Source organism: Anolis sagrei, chromosome 5 (assembly GCF_037176765.1).
Source record: "Anolis sagrei isolate rAnoSag1 chromosome 5, rAnoSag1.mat, whole genome shotgun sequence".
NCBI classification, from domain to species: domain Eukaryota; kingdom Metazoa; phylum Chordata; class Lepidosauria; order Squamata; family Dactyloidae; genus Anolis; species Anolis sagrei.
The window spans coordinates 12,183,115-12,206,517 of record NC_090025.1 but is presented as its reverse complement, the minus strand read 5'-3'; the positions used below and the strand labels follow the sequence as shown (position 1 = coordinate 12,206,517).

The following is a 23,403-nucleotide window of genomic DNA, read 5'->3' as shown; positions in this document are numbered from 1 at the left end:
AATCCCTTATGATTGCACCATTATTTGAAAATCAATTTATGCTGTGTGTTACTGCTGAGCCTTGAGACCTATTTTAAAGTGGAGTATTACATCTTCGTCCTTAGGCATTCATACTTTTTTTCTTTGCAGATACATCTGCAGACACTTCATCAAGCAGACAGAAGCATCAGTCTCCCATTAGGAATGCAAACCTTGAATTGAATAGGACAACTTAAAGAAAAATGTACACAACAAGGGCTGCAATTCGGGAGAGATTTTTCAGAGGGCAAGACAACAGAACTTGTCTGATTTTGGAGGATAAGCAGTCTCAGCTCTGGTTAGAAGTTGAATGGGAGACTGCAAATTAATATCGGACGCTGTAAGCTACATGGTATTAAAGCAATGAGGATACACAAAACCCTATTCAAATGAAAGGCTTCAGTTTCAAGAATGCCACAGAGGCACACTGGGAGACCTAAAGCAGCGTATAAAAGGTATATTTTGTTGGATGTGGATAAATGAAATTGTGGATACTGATCTCAAAAACTATAGGGTTGCAATGTAGAGTTCTGTATATAAGGTATCCCACAAAGGACCTCAGGTCGGGTAAAATATTATTAAATAAATAATGTAGTTGTTATAGGTCTTGCAGTTGTCGGAAAATATTGTATGACTTGTGTGCTCATACATTTCATAGAATCAAGAGTTGGAAGAGACCTCATGGGCCATCCAGTCCAACCCCCTGCCAAGAAGCAGGAATGTTGCATTCAAATCACCCCTGACAGATGGCCATCCAGCCTCTGTTTAAAAGCTTCCAAAGAAGGAGCCTCCACCACACTCCGGGGCAGAGGGTTCCACTGCTGAACGGCTCTCACAGTCAGGAAGTTCTTCCTCATGTTCAGATGGAATCTCCCCTCTTGTAGATTGAAGCCATTGTTCCGCATCCTAGTCTCCAGGGAAGCAGAAAACAAGCTTGCTCCCTCCTCCCTGTGGCTTCCTCCCACATATTTATACATGGCTATCATATCTCCTCTCAGCCTTCTCTTCTTCAGGCTAAACATGCTCAGCTCCTTAAGCTGCTCCTCATAGGGCTTGTTCTCCAGACCCTTGATCATTTTAGTCGCCCTCCTCTGGACACATTCCAGCTTGTCAATATCTCTCTTGAATTGTGGTGCCCAGAATTGGACACAATATTCCAGGTGTGGTCTAACCAAAGCAGAATAGAGGGGTAGCATGACTTCCCTGGACCTAGACACTATGCTCCTATTGATGCAGGCCAAAATCCCATTGGCTTTTTTTGCCGCCACATCACATTGTTGGCTTATGTTTAACTTGTTGTCCACGAGGACTCCAAGATCTTTTTCACACATACTGCTCTCGAGCCAGGCATTGTCCCCCATTCTGTATCTTTGCATTTCGTTTTTCCTGCCAAAGTGGAGTATCTTGCATTTGTCACTGTTGAACTTCATTTTGTTAGTTTTGGCCCATCTCTCTAATCTGTCAAGATCGTTTTGAATCCTGCTCCTGTCCTCTGGAGTATTGGCTAATCCTCTGGAGTATTGGCTCTCCCTCCCAATTTGGTGTCGTCTGCAAACTTGATGATCCTGCCTTCTAACCCTTCATCTAAGTCATTAATAAAGATGTTGAACAGGACCGGGCCCAGGACGGAACCCTGCTGATGGCACTCCGCTCATCACTTCTTTCCAGGATGAAGAGGAAGCATTGGTGAGCACCCTCTGGGTTCGTCCATTTAACTAATTACAGATCCATCTCACCGTAGTTTTGCAAAGACTAAATTAATCCAAAGACTAAATTAAAACAAAACCAGCAAGCTATTTGCATAGTAAAACCTTAAAATATCTAGTTTTTAAAACTCATTAAGGATACAATTCTCTATCACCTATTTGGAAATATATCTCACTGACTGCCTTCTGACTCGGCCTGTATAGAATCATTATACTGTATAAAGGAGGCACCTCCAGGGATGACCTTCAAAGGCAGAGCTTAGAAAACTTACTTATTTAGAGAAAACCTCACAGAATCTCAAAGAATGAAATTGTATGAAAGGAATGAAATTGTATGAAAGGAATGAATGAATGTGAGATAATAATTTTGGAGACACCATTCCTGGAAAACAACTGCCTGCTTGCTGAACTGTAATTAAAAGCTGCTGATGAGAACTGTGATTAACGCTTGAACGTTTTGGGAAAAACAACCTGTTTACATCTGTTTATCAGAGACAATGGCTCTTTTAAGTTAAGGAAATGTTTACAAGATTCCTTACGTTAAGAAGGAAGTCAACACAAGACTTATGTTTGCCAACACCAATGAAGAAGAATCAATATCTGTCCAGGAAACTGAGATGGAATCAACATGTTTCAGGCTGGAAAGACATCTACATCAGTGAAATATTGCTATATAAGAGACCTAATTACAATCCAAAAATGGTGACAGACAGCGGCGCTGTTCACCCGATATACTCTGCTCCATTGGGAAGGAGAGAGATAATGTACCTTGGAGTGTCAGATCTGCAATGGAACGCAGTCTGTACACTTTGGCTCCTTTTTCTCAAGAGAAGAGGAATGAGTGCACTTTGGCATTGTGCTTAGGGAAAGCATGTGTTTTGGTGTTTTAGAAGTTCTAGAAGTTTTGGTGCATTGCCAGATTTGCAAGGAAGCAGTTTGGCTTAAGTGATGTTATTCATGGTGGAAGAATGGTAAAATGGTGATGTATGCATGGTGATAGATGAATCTTTATATGGGTAATGTGAATGCTGAGTAAAAATATAATTCCCCTTTGTTTGTTAGCCGATGTAACTGTAGGTTGTTTGTAGATCCAATGTAGTGGCATAGAATCTGTATGTTTTCTATGTCTAAATGTTGTTCTATAAAAGTTCTGATACCTTTTCCCTTACTGGAAAATTGCAATAAAAAGAACATATGCTTTAAAGTTACTGAAAAGTCATTCATAACACATTCTGGCCTGGAGATTCTGGGAGTTGCTGGGCAAAAAAGTTACTTTTCCAAGCTCTCCTATAAAGTTTGCATGCCACCAAGAATTAAGGGCAGACAGACACATTTCATGTAGTGTAGGATTCGTCTGCAGTATTTGCTTATCCATATTCTAATTATGGCATCTAGCTCAGACACCTTAAGGCATAGATGTGCATACCACCACATCTTAAATGAAATGCATTAATCTTTCTACTACAATTCCCTCACTTTACTTAATTCCAGCTCATACAGTGCCTGAGTTACAAAGATCCAACTTACAAATAACTCCTACATAGGTCCCTTCTACACTCCTACATAGGTCCCTTATATCTCAGAATCTCATCCCCCAGGTTATCTACATTGAACTGGACTATATGAGTCTCCACCGCCAGATAATCTGGGATAAACTGATAATCTGGGATCAGGTCCTGGGGTATAAAGACAGATTAAATGGGCCATAATTAAGAACATGGCTAAGATAACAGGAAGTGAGAGAAGTCAACCCTTAGGAAGAGAAATTTACCCCTGAAAGAGTTATCATGGGGAAAAGGTGTCTCCACTGAAGCTTTTTATCACCAATACTTATTTCCATAACAAGCCACATTTTTCAAAATCCAGTTGTCACAAGGACAGAAAGTGAGATGAAATTTTCTGAACAGGGGCACAGGCAGCAAAAGAAACACCACAGAGGTGTTTAACCCTATCCAAAGCTTGTGTGTGTATATATGTGTGTGTCTAGATATCTATCCATCCATCCATCCATCCATCCATCTTATCTATCTCTGTATTGGGAGTTACACTTTAAAAATGCACCTGTTCCAACTTACATGCAAATTCAATTTAAGAACAAACTTAGAGGACCTATCTTGCTTGTTACTTGGGGATTGCCTGTATATGGATACCAGATCTCCTCTGTCCCTTTCTTCTCAAATATCATTAAAAGGTTTCAAAATCATACAGAAGCTTCTGAACTGCTGTCTCACCCAGACGTGGGCAATGATGTACCTCTAGTTGCTCCTGGATTGCAACTCCCATCAGCCCCAGCCTATCAAGCCAATGAGGCTTGATAGGCTTGATAGGCTGGAAGGCCACAGTTGTCCACGTCTTGTTGAGCCTTGTGTGAACATTCTTTGGAAGTCAATTCATTCCCTGCCCCTCCTCCCCAGGGATTGTTGCCTTATTATGTTTCAGCAATGCAAAAACACTGCAGGTTATGTACTTCATAAAACAAATGAGGTTTATCTCCCACCACCACCACCCTATTTGTTTCAGGGAAAAAATGGTGAATCTTTTAGTTCCATAAATGACTTTTCTGCTTCTAGGCAAAACAAAAACCCAGGCATTCTCAGAATGTAACAAAGTACTAACAATACCCTGGGCCTAGCTAGATGTGATTTTCGAAGTTCTGTAATGAGCCCTCCTACAGCTTTTTTGTTACTTTGTTTTTGTTTTTGTTTGTTAGTTAATGGTAGAACTACATAGGAGAGAGGAAGAAATCCAGAATGAGACTGAAAAGCTAGTACATTTAACTCTCAGCTTCCTCTCATTTTCCTGGTCCAAATCCCCTCTGTTCTCAACACATACACACATTATGTGTTGTAAGTAATTGTAGCCTGTGTTTCCAGAGCTAAAGCTACATCATCCAGAATCCCCAAATAAGCACAGTGGTGCTGGCTGGATGATTCTGGGAGTAACAAACCTAAAAGGAGGCTTTCCAAGCTCTGGTTTTAACCATAACTCTAGGTTTCATCTCATTTGCCTGGCATGGGTTTGCAAATCTTGATTTACACGGGTTTCAATCACTCCATTTGTAAACAGTCCTCAGACACCCATGGAAACTCACTGGATGAGGCTGGGAAAATCACATTCTCTCAGCCTTAGAGGATGGTAAAGGTAAACTCCCTCTGAACAAATATTGCCAGGAACATCCAATGTTAGATATGCCTTAGGGGCACCATAAATCAAAATCAATGTGAGGATACACAACAAGACAGACCAGGCTTTAATTGTCTCTCATGTACCCCTGACAGATGGCCATCCAATCTTTGCTCCTCCACAATCCCAGGCAGAATATTCCACTGTGAAACAGTTCTTACCATCAGAAATTTCTTTCTAATTTTTAGGTGGAATCTTTTTTCCTGCAATGTGAATCCATGGCAGTGTGTCCTACTCTCCAGAGCAGCAGATATCAAGCTGAGCCCCTGTCATCCTTTCAGATATTTAAACATGGCACTCATGTCCCCTTTTGGCCTTCTTTTTCCAAGCTAAACATACCAGGCTCCCTAGACCATTTCTCATAGGGCTTGGTTTGACCAAAGCAGAATGAAGTGGGACTAGGATTTTTCTTGCTTTCAACACTATATTCATAATTAGATCTAGGGAAGATCTAGACCCTTTATTCTGCTTTGGTTAGACCACACCTGAATACTGTGTCCAATTCTGGGCACCACAATTCAAGAGAGATATTGACAAGCTGGAATGTGGCCAGAGGAGGGCGACTAAAATGATCAAGGCTCTGGAGAACAAGCCCTATGAGGAGTGGCTTAAGAAGCTGGGCATGTTTAGCCTGAAGAAGAGAAGGCTGAGAGGAGATATGATAGCCATGTATAAATATGTGATAGGAAGCCACAGGGAGGAGGGAGCAAGCTTGTTTTCTGCTGCCCTGGAGACTAGGATGCAGAACAATGGCTTCAAACTACAAGAGAGGAGATTCCATCTGAACATGAGGACGAACTTCCTGACTGTGAGAATCATTCAGCAGTGGAACTCTCTGCCCGGAGTGTGGTGGAGGCGCCTTCTTTGGAAGCTTTTAAACAGAGGCTGGATGGCCATCTGTCAGGGGTGATTTGAATGCAATATTCCTGCTTCTTGGAAGAATGGGGTTGGACTGGATGGCCCATGAGGTCTCTTCCAACTCTATGATTCTATGAATTATGCAGCCTAGAATTGTATTGTTTTTTTTTAGCTATTGCATCACACTGTTGATTCGTGTTCAGCTCATCTGCAAACACCCTAAAATGATCACTTATTTGTTTATTAAATAAATATAGATATAAATATGCACATTCATTTTAATAATTATTCCTGTGATTTGGAAGGAACTGATCGATCCATGCACATCACTGCACAGATCAGTTTCTTAATATGGTGTCTCTTAGATTTCATGCCTGTGGACGAATAAAACTACTGTGGGGTTACGATTTGAAGGAACTCTCCAAGGTGCTGAAACCAATTTTCTTTGGAGATTCTCGAAAGTCCGCAGACTGTCAAATTAGGCCCATCAGGTTACAGCCTCTATGGCCTTGGGCTCAAGGGAAAGGTCTGTAGACCCCTTCTGTCAAACTAAAGATAATATGAAAAAAGCCATGACTATTATTGTCATCATTTCTTCCTTCCATTCCTGGCTTTTTGAAATGTCTTTCCCAGATGCAGAAACTCATCCTCTTAAAATAAAATGCTCCTCAGTTTTGGGTCATCTAATTCAGTGTTTCTCAAACTGGGCTCCTCCAGGTGTTTTGGACTTCAGTTTCCAGAAATCCCAGCCACCTTACCAGCTGTTAGGAATAGTGGGAGCTGAAGACCAAAACACCCGGAGGAGGACAGTTTAAGAAACTCTGCTCTAGATTGTTTAAACTTCAGCTCCTAGAAGTGGTGAAGTGGTGAAATACTAGAGTGGTGAAATACTGAATGCCTGGTGTATTACAGGATGTGCATATGTATGCTAAGTTTTTCCAAGGATCATTGCCTGTATGGGTGCGTGTTGAGGAAGAACACCTGGACAATTAAGCAATTAAGCTTGAGGCACTCACTGAATGGAGTATATCATGAGGTTTTAGTATGGCGATCAGATGATCAGGAAGAGACCGGATGGGACTTCTATACTACAGGACTTGCTGAAGATCCTAAAAAAATTACTACAAGACTCCTTGCACCAATGAAGAAGCAGAGAATGCATGATTTTCATGCATTGGACTTTTGTGTGAGTTATTTTGTTGCAATGGACTAAGTTTATTTTTCAAGGCTGGTTATTTTGTAAAGCTGTATATTTATCTCTGACTACTCAAGAGTAATTTTTTGTTTTCCCCTTTACTCTGACTCTGTGTGATTCAACTAGAGGGCTGGGGCTGGGAAGACTGCTGGGTAGCTTCCGCATAGACTGATAAACCGCAACATGGTGGGCCAAAGTCTGAGAGCTAATGATCTAGAAAATCTTCTCAGAGGCTTTTGTGACTTTCTGGGTGCCCTAACAAAGTAATATTACAATATGAAGTTTGGATGCAAAGGGATCTGGTAACATGGTAAATTTATTTATTTATTTATTTATTTAGGGCTTTTATATCCCGTCCTACCTCAACCTCCGCAGAGGGACTCAGGACGGTTAACAAATCGGCACCCATGGTGCCCACATCAAAACATGAATATACAATTTAACAACAACATAATAAAACAGCGATATAAGAAGTATAAACAGTATAACACCATATGAACAATATAAAAGCAGTATAAAAACAGACAACAAACAGTCAGCGGTCACTGATTTAAAAATTATCTAGGAGCAGTCCATCAGTTCACGTTAGCAAGTCAGCCTACTCTCCAAAAGCCTGATCCCATAGCCAGGATTTTACTTGTTTCCGGAAGGACAAGAGGGATGCAGCCGATCTAATTTCACTCAGGAGGGAGTTCCATAGCTGAGGGGCCACCACAGAAAAGGCCCTGTCCCTTGTATCCACCAAACGCAATTGTGACAATGGGGGGACAGTGAGAAGGGTCTCCTCAGATGATCTTAAGGCCCTAGGTGGAGCGTAGCGACATACGTTCAGACAAGTAAACTGGACCACTTCATAGACTGAGGCTCCTTCTACATTATTATATAAAATCCAAATTATTTGCTTTGAACTGGATGACAGTGTAGACTCATATAATCCAGATCAAAGCAGATGATCTAGATAGAAGGGCCCCAAGTCTACTTCTTCAGGTTCAAACGTCAGCTACGAATTTTGTTCTCTCAACCTCTAAGATGCTACAAGATCATTTTGGATACTGATATTCCAGACTAACATGGTTACGGAGTTTGGAATTTGTTTTACAGACCATCCTATGTGCCTAGCATTTTTTGCACTTAGTGCCCACTTCTTATATGGATAGATTCAATGGTTAAAACACACACCCTATCTTCTCAAATTGAATGGTATCTTTCATGGCAGCTGAGGAAATTAAATGTAATAACACACATTCGGTTTGTGAAACTATCTTGTTAAATGTTCAACAGTGCATTGGTCTGGATTGGGAAAGAAATTTTGGTTGCCTGAGGGATGTTTTTTGAGCAAGAATGTGCGAGGGACTGATAGCATAGTTTTAAAAACAATGTTCTTTTTAAAGAAAAGGAGACCTATGGGTAGAATAGTCAACACTTTGCTTCCCTCTAGTGACCAAATAAGGCTAAAGCACTTCAGGTTTCATAAAGTTACATGAAACACCAGAATCTAGTCAATCCCATCCTCATGTAACTTGGGATAATATCTTGCTTACCATTACATGGGGCTAGCTTGCAGACTCTCACAGATTCTGGTTTCTCCCCATCACATTGGTCACCAGCACGGCATAAGACTTGCCTGGACTCTGTTCCTTCACCACAGGTCACAGAACACTATGGAGAAAACCAACATAGTACTATGGAGGAGAAAAAGATCTTTCTGCAATCATATTCTTGAAATAATTGCATTTTTTGTCGTGTCAGGAGCGACTTGAGAAACTGCAATTCACTGCAAGTCACTTCTGGTGTGAGAGAATTGGCCGTCTGCAAGGACGTTGCCCAGGGGATGCCTGGATGTTTTGATGTTTTATCATCCTTGTGGGAGGCTTCTCTCATGTCCCCGAATGAGGAGCTGGAGTTGATAGAGGGAGCTCATCCGCGCTCTCCCCGGATTCAAACCTGCGGCAAGCATCCTCAGAGGTAGTGAGGTCTAGGTAGACCTCACTATCTCTGAGGATGCTTGCCATAGATGCAGGTGAAACGTCAGGAGAGAATGCCTCTAGAACATAGCCATATATCCCGAAAAAACCTACAACAACCCAGTGATTCCAGTCATGAAAGCCTTCGACCATCCATGAAAGGTTCACTTTATAATCATCAGAAGTCAGAAAAGGCTTGAAGGGATATAACAATATCCCACCCATTCACCTGTGTTGAGAATATGAGCATCTTTCCATATTCATTTGCACATTAGCAAGGATTACATCATAATCAAATGCACAAAAATGTGCATATTCTAAAATAATCATTAAAAAAGGGCACAGCATTTAGAAAACAAGGTAGAATAATATTTAGACAATGGGGGAAAGCTGGAGGATTTGCTAAATTGCAAATAAAAGTGGAATTTAGGGATATGTAAATTATATGCTCCATTTTCAGGGCAGAAAATGAATTCAAAGTTTTGCAACCCACCATGACATCAATGGAATTAGGACTGAGAATAACGTCACATTCTCTAGAAAATGCAGACATGTCTTTGTGCAGCTATAGCTCCCAGTGTGGAGTGTCTAAACCTACAAAGAATAATTGGATCTGGGATTTCTAAATCAACAATTGTACTTAATAAGTCCTCCACATTTGTGGATTTAACTTGGATTTAACAAATATGTTCTCTGGAGGAATGTTTAGATGCTCAGTGTGATTTTCACGGGGATTCTGAATTCAATTTCATGGGGCTCCTGCATTCTTAACTTCTCTGAAAGTGGAGGGCCTACTACAGTTTTTAATAACTCAGCCACAGAAGACCTGCTGGTGCTTACTGGACTCCATGGCCATGTTTTCCACTGAGCAGGACACGGCGTTCTGTTGCAAGGCCTACGACTCTCAGGCCGATCCCCACTGCAGTACTTGAAATGCACAGAGCGGTTAGCACCATCATGAAGTGGCTGAATGCAACGCACTGTTCGGATCTGGTAGCCAGATGCCCCACAGGTTTTGGTGCAGTGCTCCCATTCTTCTGCAACCCAGCTGTGGTGGAGAAGGGAAGAGTTATTAAACTGCAATATGCTAAGCACTCCAAATTGTAATTGTGCATGCATGCTCAAATATCTGATGATTTGTGAATATCTGAGCTCCTTGGAAGCAGAACTCCACAGATAATAAAAGTTTTAATGATCTGCAGCTAATTTAGTAGCTTAAAAGGAAAAAGCTTGTGTGGGATATATAATCATTTACAAAACAGCATCTAGCTCATTAGATTCCCCCTCAACCCAACTCAGCTAGAATAATTTTTCCCACTAAGAAACAGATCTCTGTGAAACCTGGAGAAAAGAAACAAAATCATCAGTAAGGGGGTTAAATAAATACCTAAGGACACCAGAATCTGTTTGATCTTGGAAGCTAAGTATGGTCATCCCTGGTTCATACTTGGATTATTATTTTGTGTCAAAAGCATTGCATACATAAATAAGTATAAAACTGATAAAAGCACAAGCAGCTAAATAATTTTAGACCAAAAATGAGCAACAGCAACCACACTGACTGTAGCTTTAACAGTTCTTCCTGTGTGTATGAGGCAGAGCATTGTGAGCAAGCATATAGATGCTGAGTTGTTTGTTCTGCTCCACAGTCACACAACTTGGAGGATTCTTCTAGGTCAGTAAATCCTAACAGTTTACTAGCTGTTAGGATTTTTGGGAGTTGAAGGCCAAACATATCTGGGGACCCCAGGTTGAGAACCACTGTTCTAGATAGTGCTTGGATGGGAGACCACCAATGAACTTCGGTTTCTGTAGCCTAAATTTTAGAGGAATCAGCTGGTAAGACCAGCTCTGAGGAAAACCTTATGAAATTCATGGTGTCACCATAAGTCAGCAGGTCATTTGAAGGCATATGTACATGCACAATGGAGGACCTTCTTGCGACAACACCAGAAGCACTCCAAGTGGCCAGATACTGGTCAAAGGACATTTAATCAACTACCAAGCTTGCAAACTCTGTGTCTTTTGTATGTTTGTTTGTTTGTTCTGTCAAAAATATAATACAACTGTTTGATTGCCTGACATGATAAATAACATAGTAAAATCCCAGCTTTGCCTGTTAGCAGGCAGAAATGAGATTAACTCCATATAAACATGGTTTTATTCAAAATTGAATTCTGTTAGACTTTAATTTTGATCTTTTTCTGAAACTTTTCATTATTTATTATATCATCCATCTTACCATCTGGAACTAGAGTTGGGTAAGAAAACACCCAACCTAATTCACGTTTCATAGACTTGCACACAGATGCAAATACAGTGTACTTTCCCATTTTTAGTGGTGCAATCTTCAAATTATGTGCACAAAAATGTGGATATTAAGGGGAAAAAATGAAATCTCCCTTAATATATGAACATGAATCTTCAATTGGAAAACTTACTTTTCTGGACAATTGCCATGCCTACCTAGTAACTGTTTCAAGTTTTGAAACCAAAGTTTAGTGAAAACTGACAGATTTGTCCACCCCCAGGTGTGACATTAGAAAGGTCTCAAGATACTGAAAAGCAATGCTAAGTGTCATTTTGCAGACTGATGTCACTGGTGCAGACGAGTCACTGAAAGTGAGTAGACACTTACAAGGGCTGTGTACATTCCTGGAGATTGCACATCCTGCGAATAGGTTTGGGTTTCTTGCTGGCTTCACAGAAGCCACGGTGAACCATTTTACTATCACTCTTTCTGCGGCATCCATACTTGGTGTATTGAAAACCTAGAAGAAAAGTAAAATACAAACAAATTGTGATGATTTCCATGCCGGGTGCAAGCAACAATCAAACATTTGACTGGAGAAAGTGAACAACAGTGGAAACGCCCCAGCTCAATTGCTATCAAAAATCAGGTGCGAAAGGAGAGGATGAATTCCCCAGGAAATATGATTGTGATGGAATATCAATTTTGTCTGTACATAATTGTACAGTATGTACTTTGAAAGTAGTTGTTACATTCTAGAAATCCCATTTTTGTGGCTGCTACAAATTATGTTGACTTGGTTAAGATTTGGTGATATATTCATTGAAAAGCTATAGCAAAATGTGATGCAGAAAACAAAGTTTTTGATAGTCTAATGATTTTTTTCTGTTTTTCTATTAGAACCAATGAGGGAATGACATTTATAACCTAGGAACTGAAATGTTCAGCTCATATAGATCAAGCTGAACAGATATGAAATAGCGTTGTATCACAGCAGATAACACTACGTAACAAAATTTGAAACATTGTCTGTTCCTGGTTTGAAAGTTTTATTTCTGTTTAATTGTACAGTATGTACTTTGAAAGTAGTTGTTACATTCTAGAAATCCCATTTTTGTGGCTGCTACAAATTATGTTGACTTGGTTAAGATTTGGTGATATATTCATTGAAAAGCTATAGCAAAATGTGATGCAGAAAACAAAGTTTTTGATAGTCTAATGATTTTTTTCTGTTTTTCTATTAGAACCAATGAGGGAATGACATTTATAACCTAGGAACTGAAATGTGTGACATAGTGTATTTGATCTGGAAGGGTTGGTGGTCAGTGTCCTTTGGTTTTGGAGTTGTAGTTCACCTACATCCAGAGATCACTGTGGACTCAAGCAATGATGGATCTGGACCAAACTCAACATGCCCAAATGTGAACACTGGTGGAGTTAGGGGAAAATAGAATCTTGACATTGGGGAGTTGTAGTTGCTGGGATTTATAGTTCACCTACAATCACAGAGCATTCTGAACCCCACCAATGATAGAATTGGGGCAAACCTCCCACACAGAACCATGTGGGCCACAGCAACGCGTGGCAGGGGACGGCTAGTGATTTTATAAATATTTTTTTCTATCCTGACATTATAAAAAGTAGACCTGTTAGCATCATCTTGCATCACACCTGTGTGACGTTTCAAGAGGTTTCCATTCACAGATCCATCCCTTTCTACAGGTGATTGTGTCCAGGTACAACATACACATACACACAAGCCAACTTTTACTCCCTTCCCATCATTAATGAACACTTGCCTCCACCACAGGCCTTGGAACACTGGGACCAACTCTTCAAAGCCCACTCAAATGTATCAAGCTCTTCTTGAAGGACATTGTTGCTATTGACATTGGGCACCGAATCCTCATGAATGATGTATTTGTAAGTCAGACTAGACTGGGTGTCATTGTCTTGAGGAATGATCTGTAAAAGGGAAAAAAAGACTTTGTCAGTGTCGAAAGGGATGGCATCTCCTCTACTACTTTCACTAGAGTTTCTATGTAATCACCTACAGAATAATACATCAACAATTATGCATATCTCACTGATTCAGTAGTTCTACCCTAGTTAACAAAGCAATTGAATTTAAGCATTTGCTCTAACTCTCAAGAGGTGAAAATCTACCTATGGGTACACACACTTCACAACCACCTATTTTACTATGGTCTTTTCTTCTTTTTACAGTTAATTACCCTAAATTGTATGTTATCCCTGGATATAGAAGACCCATTGATTAAAGGGACCTAACTATGTGTTGACTCACAGTTGGGTGGATGTGCCTACCTTAGTCAGAATGATCTAAAATGAAACCATTTATCCCATTGTTAGTCCTAATTAGAACAGACATTGATATAAATAAAAACGTAAATTTCTGTTTGTTTGAAACCTTAAATCTTTCAAAATATTTCACCAATTGCTTTGAAATTTTGACACAATGTAGCATTTGAATAGTCACGTTTTTATGTTTTCACATGCCTACTATTATATAGATGTCACACCTGTGACAGCTGAAAATGTGTTTTTTCTCGAAAGCAGTGCCATCTGCTGGGCGTCAAATCAACACACACTATGCTACATATTTTACGATTCTATTTCAATCTTTCTCAATGTATTGCTACATTGAATTTTCATAGATTTCGATTTAGTTTCATTTTGATTTAATTGCATTGGAATTGAGATGTGTCATTTACCATAGAGTTCATTTTGTGAGCATAGTTTATTGATGTTCTTCTTTGCTTCGGCACTACTTACTCTGCCCTCAAGGGGGGTGGGATTGTGCGGGGTCGTGCAGTGGGGATGAGCCTTGAGGCCACACCTTCATCCCCCCCCCCCCAATGCTACTTCTCTGCCTCAGCCTGAAGTTGCACCCGAGGAAGAGGGAGTGCTCCTCAGTCACTCACTCACTCAGCCAGGCCTCTGGGCAGGTAAGGCAGGCCTCGCCTCTTGTGCTCTCTTTGTTTACTTGGCTTCATGGGCATGCTTATCATGCCCCCTCTACTGGGTTGCCCTAACTTCAGTCCCTCCTTTAAAAAGTCCTTGCTGTCAATCATTGTCTCATCTGGGGAAGGGCTTCCTGCCTCCTTCTCTCCTTCAATGGCACCCCGCCCTCAGTAATGCACCTGTATTTTTATTATTTCATTCATTGGGGTTCCTTTGAGCACCCTATGTCTTTCTTTATGCCTCTTACACACAGCTGTATACCATCCACATTGAACTGGTTTACATGGCAGTCTGGACTCAGATAATCCAGTTCAAAGCAGACATTGTGGATGATCTGCTTTGATGTTTGGGGTCCTGTGGCTGTAAGGAAGCCCTAAGTCTTCACTGACAAAGCAGACATTGTGGATTATCTGCCTTGATATTCAGGGTTGAAGATGCCCTCATTCCTATGATTCCTATGGATATGCCATTTCTATTTAAGAGACTCCGCCCCAGAGTGTGGTGAAGGCTCCTTCTTTGGAAGCTTAAACAGAGGCTGGATAGCCATTTGTCACGCGTGATTTGAATGCAATATTCCTGCTTCTTGGCAGAATGGAGTTGGACTGGATGGCCCATAAGGTCTCTTCCAACTCTTTGATTCTATGATTCTATGACTGCAAGTCTCATTCGATTGGTGTTTGCCATCACCATCAACAAAGCTCAGGGCCAAACTTTAGAATTGTGTTGTTCAGATCTAGACACGGATTGCTTCTCATATATTGCTTGTTCTAGAGTCAGCAAACCAGACAATCTCTATATCTGCACAGACAGTGGAACAACAAAAAATATTGTATATCCACAAACATTGTGAAATTAAATATATTAGAAACTTGCTCTTTCTCTTTTCTTTCTTTTCCATTTAACTAGACTGGGCCACAGCAATGCATGGCCAGGGACAGCTAGTATTGAATAAATGGAATTTACTTATATACTGACTTGCCATTCAGCTATTTTATGAGTCTATTTATGAGTCTATTTTATTTGGGACAATTCACTAGTATTCAGACCTTCACCAGCATTGTTGGTTTAAGGTTCATCCAGACCCTGGTTGTTTCAATCCAAACTCACTTCTCTCGATCCAACCCTAGTATACTTCATAAATAAAACAAAACTTTCAAATACAAACCTGTAAAATTAGTGTGTCCTGGAATTTCCTAATATGGGTCTCTCTCCAACAAAGTCAAAGGTAGTCTATCTTTACATCGAAAGCTACCATATGATTGAAATCCCACATATGCAGTGCTTTGCATTCCTAGGCAATCACAGCAAGTAATTGATGTCACCCATCAAACATCATTTTTAACATAATTTGGTAACAAGTTGGACAAAACTATTACTGAACAACACCATGGCAACATCCTCAATAGTTCTGTAATGGAAAAATCCTAACTCTATTTGGCCTGAGAACCAAGGCATAAGCCCTATCATCCACACATGAAAGTATTGTGAAAGAGGGAAGGTCATATTACTTACCAACACAACAACAGCATCATAGAGTGGCCCATCAGTCTGAAGTGTTTCAATGTCATCTTCTATGTGATATTCCCATTCTAAGCCCAGATCAATGAAGGAACGAGAGCTGGAGCCCTCTCCTTTGCCATTCAGAATATAGTGGCCTGTCGCTTGGTTCTTAATAGCTGTAAACAGCAAAGCCACAAGTAGTTGATCAACTGTTGTTATATCAATTGGAAGATGACAATTTTTTTCCCTTAAAGTCAGCACACAATATGTTTGCACTTCTTCCAGTTGCTATCATTTTGCAAATCCAGAGATACAGAGAATGTATCTCCCCTTGTCACAACTAACCAGTGTGATATCACTTTAATTGTTCATGGGACCATTGTATAGGACTGTTAGGCTGGTGAAGGACCTACAATTCTTTACTAAAGTGTCTCTCAAACTCTGCTCCTCCAGATGTGTTGGACTTTGGCTCCCACAATTCCTAAGAGCTGGTAAACTGGCTGGGATTTCTGGAAGCTGAAGTCCAAAACACCAGGAGGAGCAGAGTTTGAGAAACACTACTCTGTTCAAAAGATCTATTACTATATTTCAAGAGGTAAACTAGAAAGCTCTAGTAGAGAATTTAAGCAGCTCATCAAAGTACAATTCTCAGGATTATTTAGGGCAGAGCTATGGTATGTGCAGTGATGTCAAACCATTATAATGGGTTGTTGTGAGTTTTCCGGGCTGTACAGCCATGTTCCAGAAGCATTCTCTCCTGATGTTTCACCCCTCAACCTCTAAGGATGCCTGCCATAGATGTGGGTGAAATGTCAGGAAAGAATGCTTCTGGAACATGGCCATACAGCCTGGAAAACTCATAGCAACCCAGTGATTCCGGCCATGAAAGCCTTTGACAACACAAACCATTATAACTATGCAATGTGGATATACCCTCAAACCTTCTCTCCTTTGGGGACATTCTCCTCTAGATTTAATTAATGGCTCAAATTTGTTCCAGGTTCAGAGGAGAATACAGTGCCCTTTGTGCAGGGAACACATAAAGCATGCATGTGTTTAAAAATGAATGCATATTTTGATGCTTTTTTTTTTTTTAAAAAAATCTATTAAAATCACTGGCTGAAAAAGAGCTTTGGTAAAATATATAACAGCAAACCAAGTCCCTTTTTGGAATGACAACTGCAGAGTCTTGCAGACATCATGAGTGCTAACCAAAACGAATGTTGGCAAGGTGTGTGGAAAACTGACATGGGTTGGAAGCATACTGATTTGTCCATTCCTTATTAATATTTATTCACTGTACATTTTAGAATAAGGAATGAAATTTCATTGGGTTTGGTGGTCTTGAGGAAAGCAGAATCTTTGTATCTCCCAAGACATGTCAGAAGATGAACAAAATGCACATTGGTGAGGATTGTAGTCTGTTTCAAAAGATACAGAAATTACCTTGAATAATGCACATATTTAAAATGCAAACAACTACACACTTTAACCAGTCAGATGCATTGCAGAAGTAAATGTGCACATAAAGAAAAATGCATTAAAATATGCCTGAATTTCAGTTCAGGAGAGAAATCACAACTTTTCAAATTGAGAAGATGAAGGAGCTTACAGGTGAGATTCAGAGACTGAATGGAATGGAAAGAAGGCAATTTGCATTCCAGTTTTGAAACACACTAGACTAGAACGGACCAAGTTCATTTCAGAATAGGAATGCAAATGTGAAAAGTGTGGTTATACATTTTAGATCACATTTTTCCAATTCTTTTCATAAATGCTCATAGTATATGATTTCCAAGCTGTGCTTTTGAATCCTTTCTGTCCTTATAAAAAATACTTAATGCAAAGCTTGATGCAAAGCTTAAGTTTGGAAAGAAAACTGGTAAAGAGAGAAGTTGTTAATCCCAACAGACAAGGAATGAAGTCCTTATCACCTCAATTTATGGAATGATATGGGCAGGAAAGAATAAATATCATCTCTCAAGATTAATGGCACAGGGAATGACAAGAAGTGTCTGCTGGAAAAGAAAGTAGTGGCCACCTGCCTTCAAGAAAGCCCTTGCAGATTTCTCAAAACTGGGTTGGAGAGCTTCCCATAGCAAAGGGGAAAATGTATCTTTTCTACTATTTCTGTACCATGCTATCTCTGAGTTGCTGAGATTTCAGATGGCCTGTAGATATTTAGTCTTTGCTGAGACTGAAAACTGTCACGAATTGCTCCTAACTGAACAGTATGAGATGAGAAGGGGGACAATATGCAATGTCATGTTATTATCTATGCCTCCAGATGGAACTTTTGAATGCAATCACTTTTGAACTCATTTCAAGGGGGACTTGGGGAAAACCAATGTCATGGCTGTGACTAATCCGTAACGGTTATTCTTAATTGCGGTCAAGTTGATTTCGACTGATGGCAACTGCAGGAATGGGAGACCTCCAAGTCACCCTTTCATCAACACTGAAACATGACTTGTGGCTTCTTTGATGGAAGCTTTCCATCTGGAATGACGTTTTTCTTTATTCCTATTGATTTCTCTTACCAAGCATTATTATCCTTTTAGGTTAGTAATTTCTGTTCATGATGAGGCCAAATTAAAGCAATCCCAGTTTAGTTATCTTGAATTTTCGAGGAGAGTTCAGTCTTGATTTACTCACAGAGCCAGTCCATGGTATCCACAGAAATCCTTTCTACCATTACATTTCAAATGAGTTGATTTTCTTCCTATCAGATTTCTTCTCTAGCCATTTTTTCACATCAGTACACAAGAAGGGGGATTACAATGGCATGGACCAGTCTAACTTCAATATTCAGTTATATATCAATACACTTTATGGTTGTTGTCTAGTTCTTTCATAGTAGACCTAGAAAATCATAATCTTCTTCTGATTCCTTGATTCATACCTACAAGTGGCTAACCAGTCTGCACCATAACTGAACATGAAACATGAGATTTGGAATGGACAAAGTGTGGCCCTCCATATATTGTTGATGCTCCTCAAGGATAAAAACTTCCTCTTGCCGAAGGCTCTAAAGTTTTAAGAGGACGAATGATGAAGACACAATTTTGTAAGTGGTTGCCATCTGAACTGCATAGGACTACACTACATGCTTAGTTATTCAAGTGGTACAGAAGCTAACTAACAATGTGCCTGCACAACTCAGTTACGCCACATCAACTGTCATGGCTCCATTCGATGGAATTCCAAGACTTCTAGTTCAGTCATTCAGAGTGTGGTGTAAGACTTCATCATCAGGAATGTTACCTGAAGCAAAGAAGCACTTACCAAGAATGTGAGGAGAAGCCTCGTCTTCTTGGACGCTCACATGTCTAGCACCCGGTGGGATGTCAAACATCTTAAGGTAGCCTTTGGCATGTGCAGCAAGGCATTTGGGAGAAAGTGCAGAAGAAAAAGAAGAAAAACCATTGCTAGTGTTAGCGGGTTGCAAGAAGAAGTTGGCCCCATCTGCAGAGAAGGAGCATCCATGGACCCATGGGGAATGAATGAAAGGACAGAGAGCTTTGCAATATTGGTGATTAGGCTGCCTTGCCTTTCTCCAGCTATACATGGAGCAAGGGGAAGAGCAAGCTAACCTTATTGCAAACCATTTTGTTATGTTCTTTGGAGGCCATAGCAATCTGGATCATTTAGGCAGAGAGTTTATGTTTCCTTTGTTTTATGGAATTAAAACAACCAGTTGTGTTCTCTACTGGATCCCTAACTTTTGAGCATGAGCATCTTTGTTGTACATTCAAATCATCATGCATATTATAAATGCATTAAAAGCAGTATCTGTGGTGGATATGTAGGACAGAAGAGAATTCATTTCTACTGCCTACAATGGGTGAGATCAAGGGTTTGGGCACTGCTTAAATTTTTAATGGTAGCCAAATTCCAAGAAATCACAACTTCATTTTTCAATGAAGAATAGAAGATTTAATGCTCAGTATTCTCTTATCATCATAAGTGATCAAGTAGCTTTAAAAGGAAACATAGAAGGATTGCCTCTTCTTGCAATGCTTGTAAGTCACTGGCCAGCAATGAGAAGAGAAGCAAAGGTGAACCATGGATGCCCAACATCCTGCAATGGGGCAAAACTTACCAAGGATATTTTTAGATTCTTTGGTTTCAGAAACAGAAACTTCACGAGCTCCTTTGGGTAAACTGAATGCGCCTCTTGTCTTCCCTTAAACAGAATGTCACTTGTTAATGGTGAGGCACCAAAGTCTTGAGTTTTCATTGACTATATCTTCATAGGAGAATGTTTTAATCAATCATGCCAATCACATACATTCTACATTGCATTTAAAAAACAACAACATTGCAGCAGTTCTTTAAAATAATAGTCAATGAAAGTTAAGACTATGGAAAACCAGATACTTGCAGATTTTATTGTCCACAAACTTGAGTTCATTTTGGCACCTCTTGCTTAATTGTTTTCCTGTTGAAAGAGGGTGATTAGACTATTTGGGAACACTAAAGCAAACAAGAACAAATAGCATATGGTATTAATAGGGATACATTATTGCGTAAAGGAAAAGTAGATCCCACCTATTCCAAACATTGACTTCAAAGCCCATTCTCAACCACTGAATAACAAAGCTGTCCTCCATTACTTCTGTATTGTTTAGCTAGGTTGCAAGATAATTCAATCCGTATATCAGAAAAGTTGTTCTGAGAGGATGAAACCCCCCAAATGTCTTATCCAGCATGATCTGTGGTCACATTGGCTGCAACATTTTTAGAGTAGGAACCAAAATAGTGACATGTTCTACAAATCTTATCTGATTCACACACACACACACATTCTTTTAAAAACCCATACTTCAATACAGTGATCTGTTAATTTTAATTCCTATCTGTTTTTTACCCTCAAATTCTTTACATCCTAAATATGGAATCTGTGTGACAACATCATGTCTATGAAGGCAATATCCAACATGTTAATTTCAGGTTGATTTTCAATATCCACAGGATGGTACATGGACGTTCTCACTATTTTTTAATACAGAATTGGTTTTCTGTCTCAATACAGCAATATTAATCATGAGCTCTCAGGAATGAAAGCTGCCCTGCAGGATCCTGAGCTATACAGATGTTGGTAGAGCAGCTTACTCTGATGATGGAGATGGGTATTTCAGATGTTTCTCTCCTATTGTTGAAGCAATAATTCAAAAGTGTCACCATGAAATACTATACTGGCTTAAGTCAACAATAGGATTCTGGCCTGTGTTCATCATCAGCACATGAAGTAGCAAAACCATGATAGTTAGACAAGTACTCTCCTTTGCTTTACTTAAAAATAATTAAGAAATTGGCTTTTGTCATAAAATGCTATAATGATAAAATTCTGATCTGCAACCATGTAGTAAACGGACAGCCCTGGATAGCATAGACAGTGGGAAATGTCAACTTAACAATGTCTACAGCAGTAGTTCCCAAGCTTTAATCTTACAGATATTCTGGACTTAATGTTCGACAATTCATGATTGTTGGCAAAAGGGGCAAGGGCTGCTGGTAGCTGGATCCAAAACATCTGGAGGACCCCAATATGTGAGTTATTGGTCTACAATGTAGTGTAGAGAGTGGCTACAATCCCATACATTGCATGGTTCCAATCCGTCATGGAGCTCCAGACAAGGCCAGATACGCTCATTACCTTTAATATTAGAAAAAACTGCATGCATACCTCCATTCTTTGCAAAGAACAGTGAAGATGCAGTCCAGATTTTGCAGTGTTCTGTATGGGTTCAAAAGAGCCTCTAGTTCTAGCTTTTTACCTTAGCTGTTTGCTTTTAAGGTATTAGTACAAATAAAACACACAAACAGATCAACAATCCGAAGTGTCTGAAGTGAAAGTCTCCCTACCAGGCTTCTTAGGGATTCGAGTGAAGGTCCCTTTTACTGTCCGGCAGTGCGAATTATCTCCCCCACATACTCCACACTTGTCTTCCGCTTTGTTGGACCCAATTTCCTTGTCACAGCCCACTTTCTGCAGAGAGATGTTCAAATGTATCAGCAGAACTGAGAGTTGCAGGACGCATCCTTTGGGAATACACAAAATCCAGATTGAATGTGTCACTCTTAGTTTTAATTTTAACTAAAAGCAAGGGTGGTATGAACTATATAATTCAGAATTTGGAAGATTACCAAATTTGAGGTAAATGGTGTAATTAAGAATTGGGAAGATCTCAGTATCCCTTTTTGTAAATGTAAATTTATGCTGGCAGTAAATACCTTCCATCACTACTTTATTGGTCCCAGAAATAGTAAGAGAATACATAAAGTACCCTTATATGATCTACACTGACTCACAGCCTCTCTTCAGGATTTCAGGCAAAATCCTTCCATAGGGCCCTTCCACACAGCTATATAACCCAGAATATCAAGGCAGAAAATCCCACAATATTTGCTTTGAACTGGGATATCTGAGTCCACACTGCCATATATTCCAGTTCAAAGCAGTTCAAAGCAATAATCTGGGATTTTATTCAGCTGTGTAGAAGGGGCCTTAGCCATAGCTGGAGATATTGGGAACTGAATTTGGGACCTTCTCCATATGTTACAACTGCACTTAGGCTGTGCCTGAGAGCAACCATGAGCCACTGATATTTTGTCCAAATCATCTTCTTGTGTGCCAGCTTCAAAAATGAACAAAAATGATAAGGAGGGAAAGCTGACTCACCACACACTCTCCACGAACACAAATGCTGAATGGATCTTTGTATGAGCAGCGAGTTCCATCATGGGCTAGTTGTTTCATATAAGCAACATCTCCTGTCTCTCTGGATTGGCAGTAAAGCTGGCATCTCTTGGTGGCTGTATGGTACAAAAATTCAGTCAAAATATACATCTCAGTGTATCCGAAGTGTTATACACCATTCTAGTCTCAAGTAAAGTAAATTAATGTATTGTCGAAGGCTTTCGTGGCTGGAATCACTGGGTTGTTGTAGGTTTTTTCGGGCTATATGGCCATGTGGCGCAGCTGGCTGAGTGTCAGCTGCATTAAGATCACTCTGACCAAAAGGTCATGAGTTCGAAGCCAGCCTGGGTTGGAGTGGGTTTCCAACCAATTGTGTAGCCTGTTGTCGACCTTTGCAACCCGAAAGACAGTTGCATCTGTCAAGTAGGAAAATTAGGTACCACCTTAAAGTGTGGGGAGGCTAAATTAACTAATTTATGAGGCCATTAAAAAAAGACTCCAGCAAGCACTCCAGCAAAAAGCATGTGGGGAATGCGGAAGTACTTCATCAGTGTTGCAGATGGATGATGAAAGCGACAGCTCCCCTGGTGGCCAGAAAAAGTTAAATAGCCTCTGTCTATGTCTGTATATGTTGTATGTCAAAATTGGCATTGAATGTTTGCTATATATGTGTACACTGTAATCCGCCCTGAGTCCCCTGCAGGGTGAGATGGCCGGAATATAAATGCTGTAAATAAATAAATAATGTCTAGAGGCATTCTCTCCTACCTCTAGAACATGGCCATATAGCCCCCCCCCCCCAAAAAAAAAACAAACCTACAACAACCCACTAAAGTAGATTAATTGAATCACTGAAATTTAAATTAGTGTTGACATATCATTTACAATAGAGAGCCCATCTACACAGCACCTAAAACACGGGATTTCCCAAGTTTAAAGGGGATGGTGGCTGCATGACACTAGCAGTAAATCTGTGCTGATTCAAAAAATATGGGGTAAAAGGATCCCCTTTTATCCTGCTTCCAGTCAGAAAATGTGCATAT

General features: G+C 40.0%; 1 protein-coding gene across 1 annotated transcript in view; it reads right to left on the bottom strand.

Annotated features, from left to right (window-relative positions):
* The window catches only part of ADAMTS3 (ADAM metallopeptidase with thrombospondin type 1 motif 3), a 175,325-nt gene that overhangs the window by 5,576 nt on the left and 146,346 nt on the right, over window positions 1-23,403 (bottom strand). The window contains exons 14-21 of the mRNA XM_060779409.2: window positions 22,343-22,476; window positions 21,526-21,649; window positions 18,943-19,023; window positions 15,670-15,833; window positions 12,975-13,140; window positions 11,563-11,695; window positions 9,765-9,972; window positions 8,502-8,619 (exon numbers count right to left, since the gene is read on the bottom strand). Of these exons, the coding sequence (XP_060635392.2) occupies window positions 8,502-8,619; window positions 9,765-9,972; window positions 11,563-11,695; window positions 12,975-13,140; window positions 15,670-15,833; window positions 18,943-19,023; window positions 21,526-21,649; window positions 22,343-22,476 (1,128 nt within the window). The remainder of the gene's footprint in view (window positions 1-8,501; window positions 8,620-9,764; window positions 9,973-11,562; window positions 11,696-12,974; window positions 13,141-15,669; window positions 15,834-18,942; window positions 19,024-21,525; window positions 21,650-22,342; window positions 22,477-23,403) is intronic.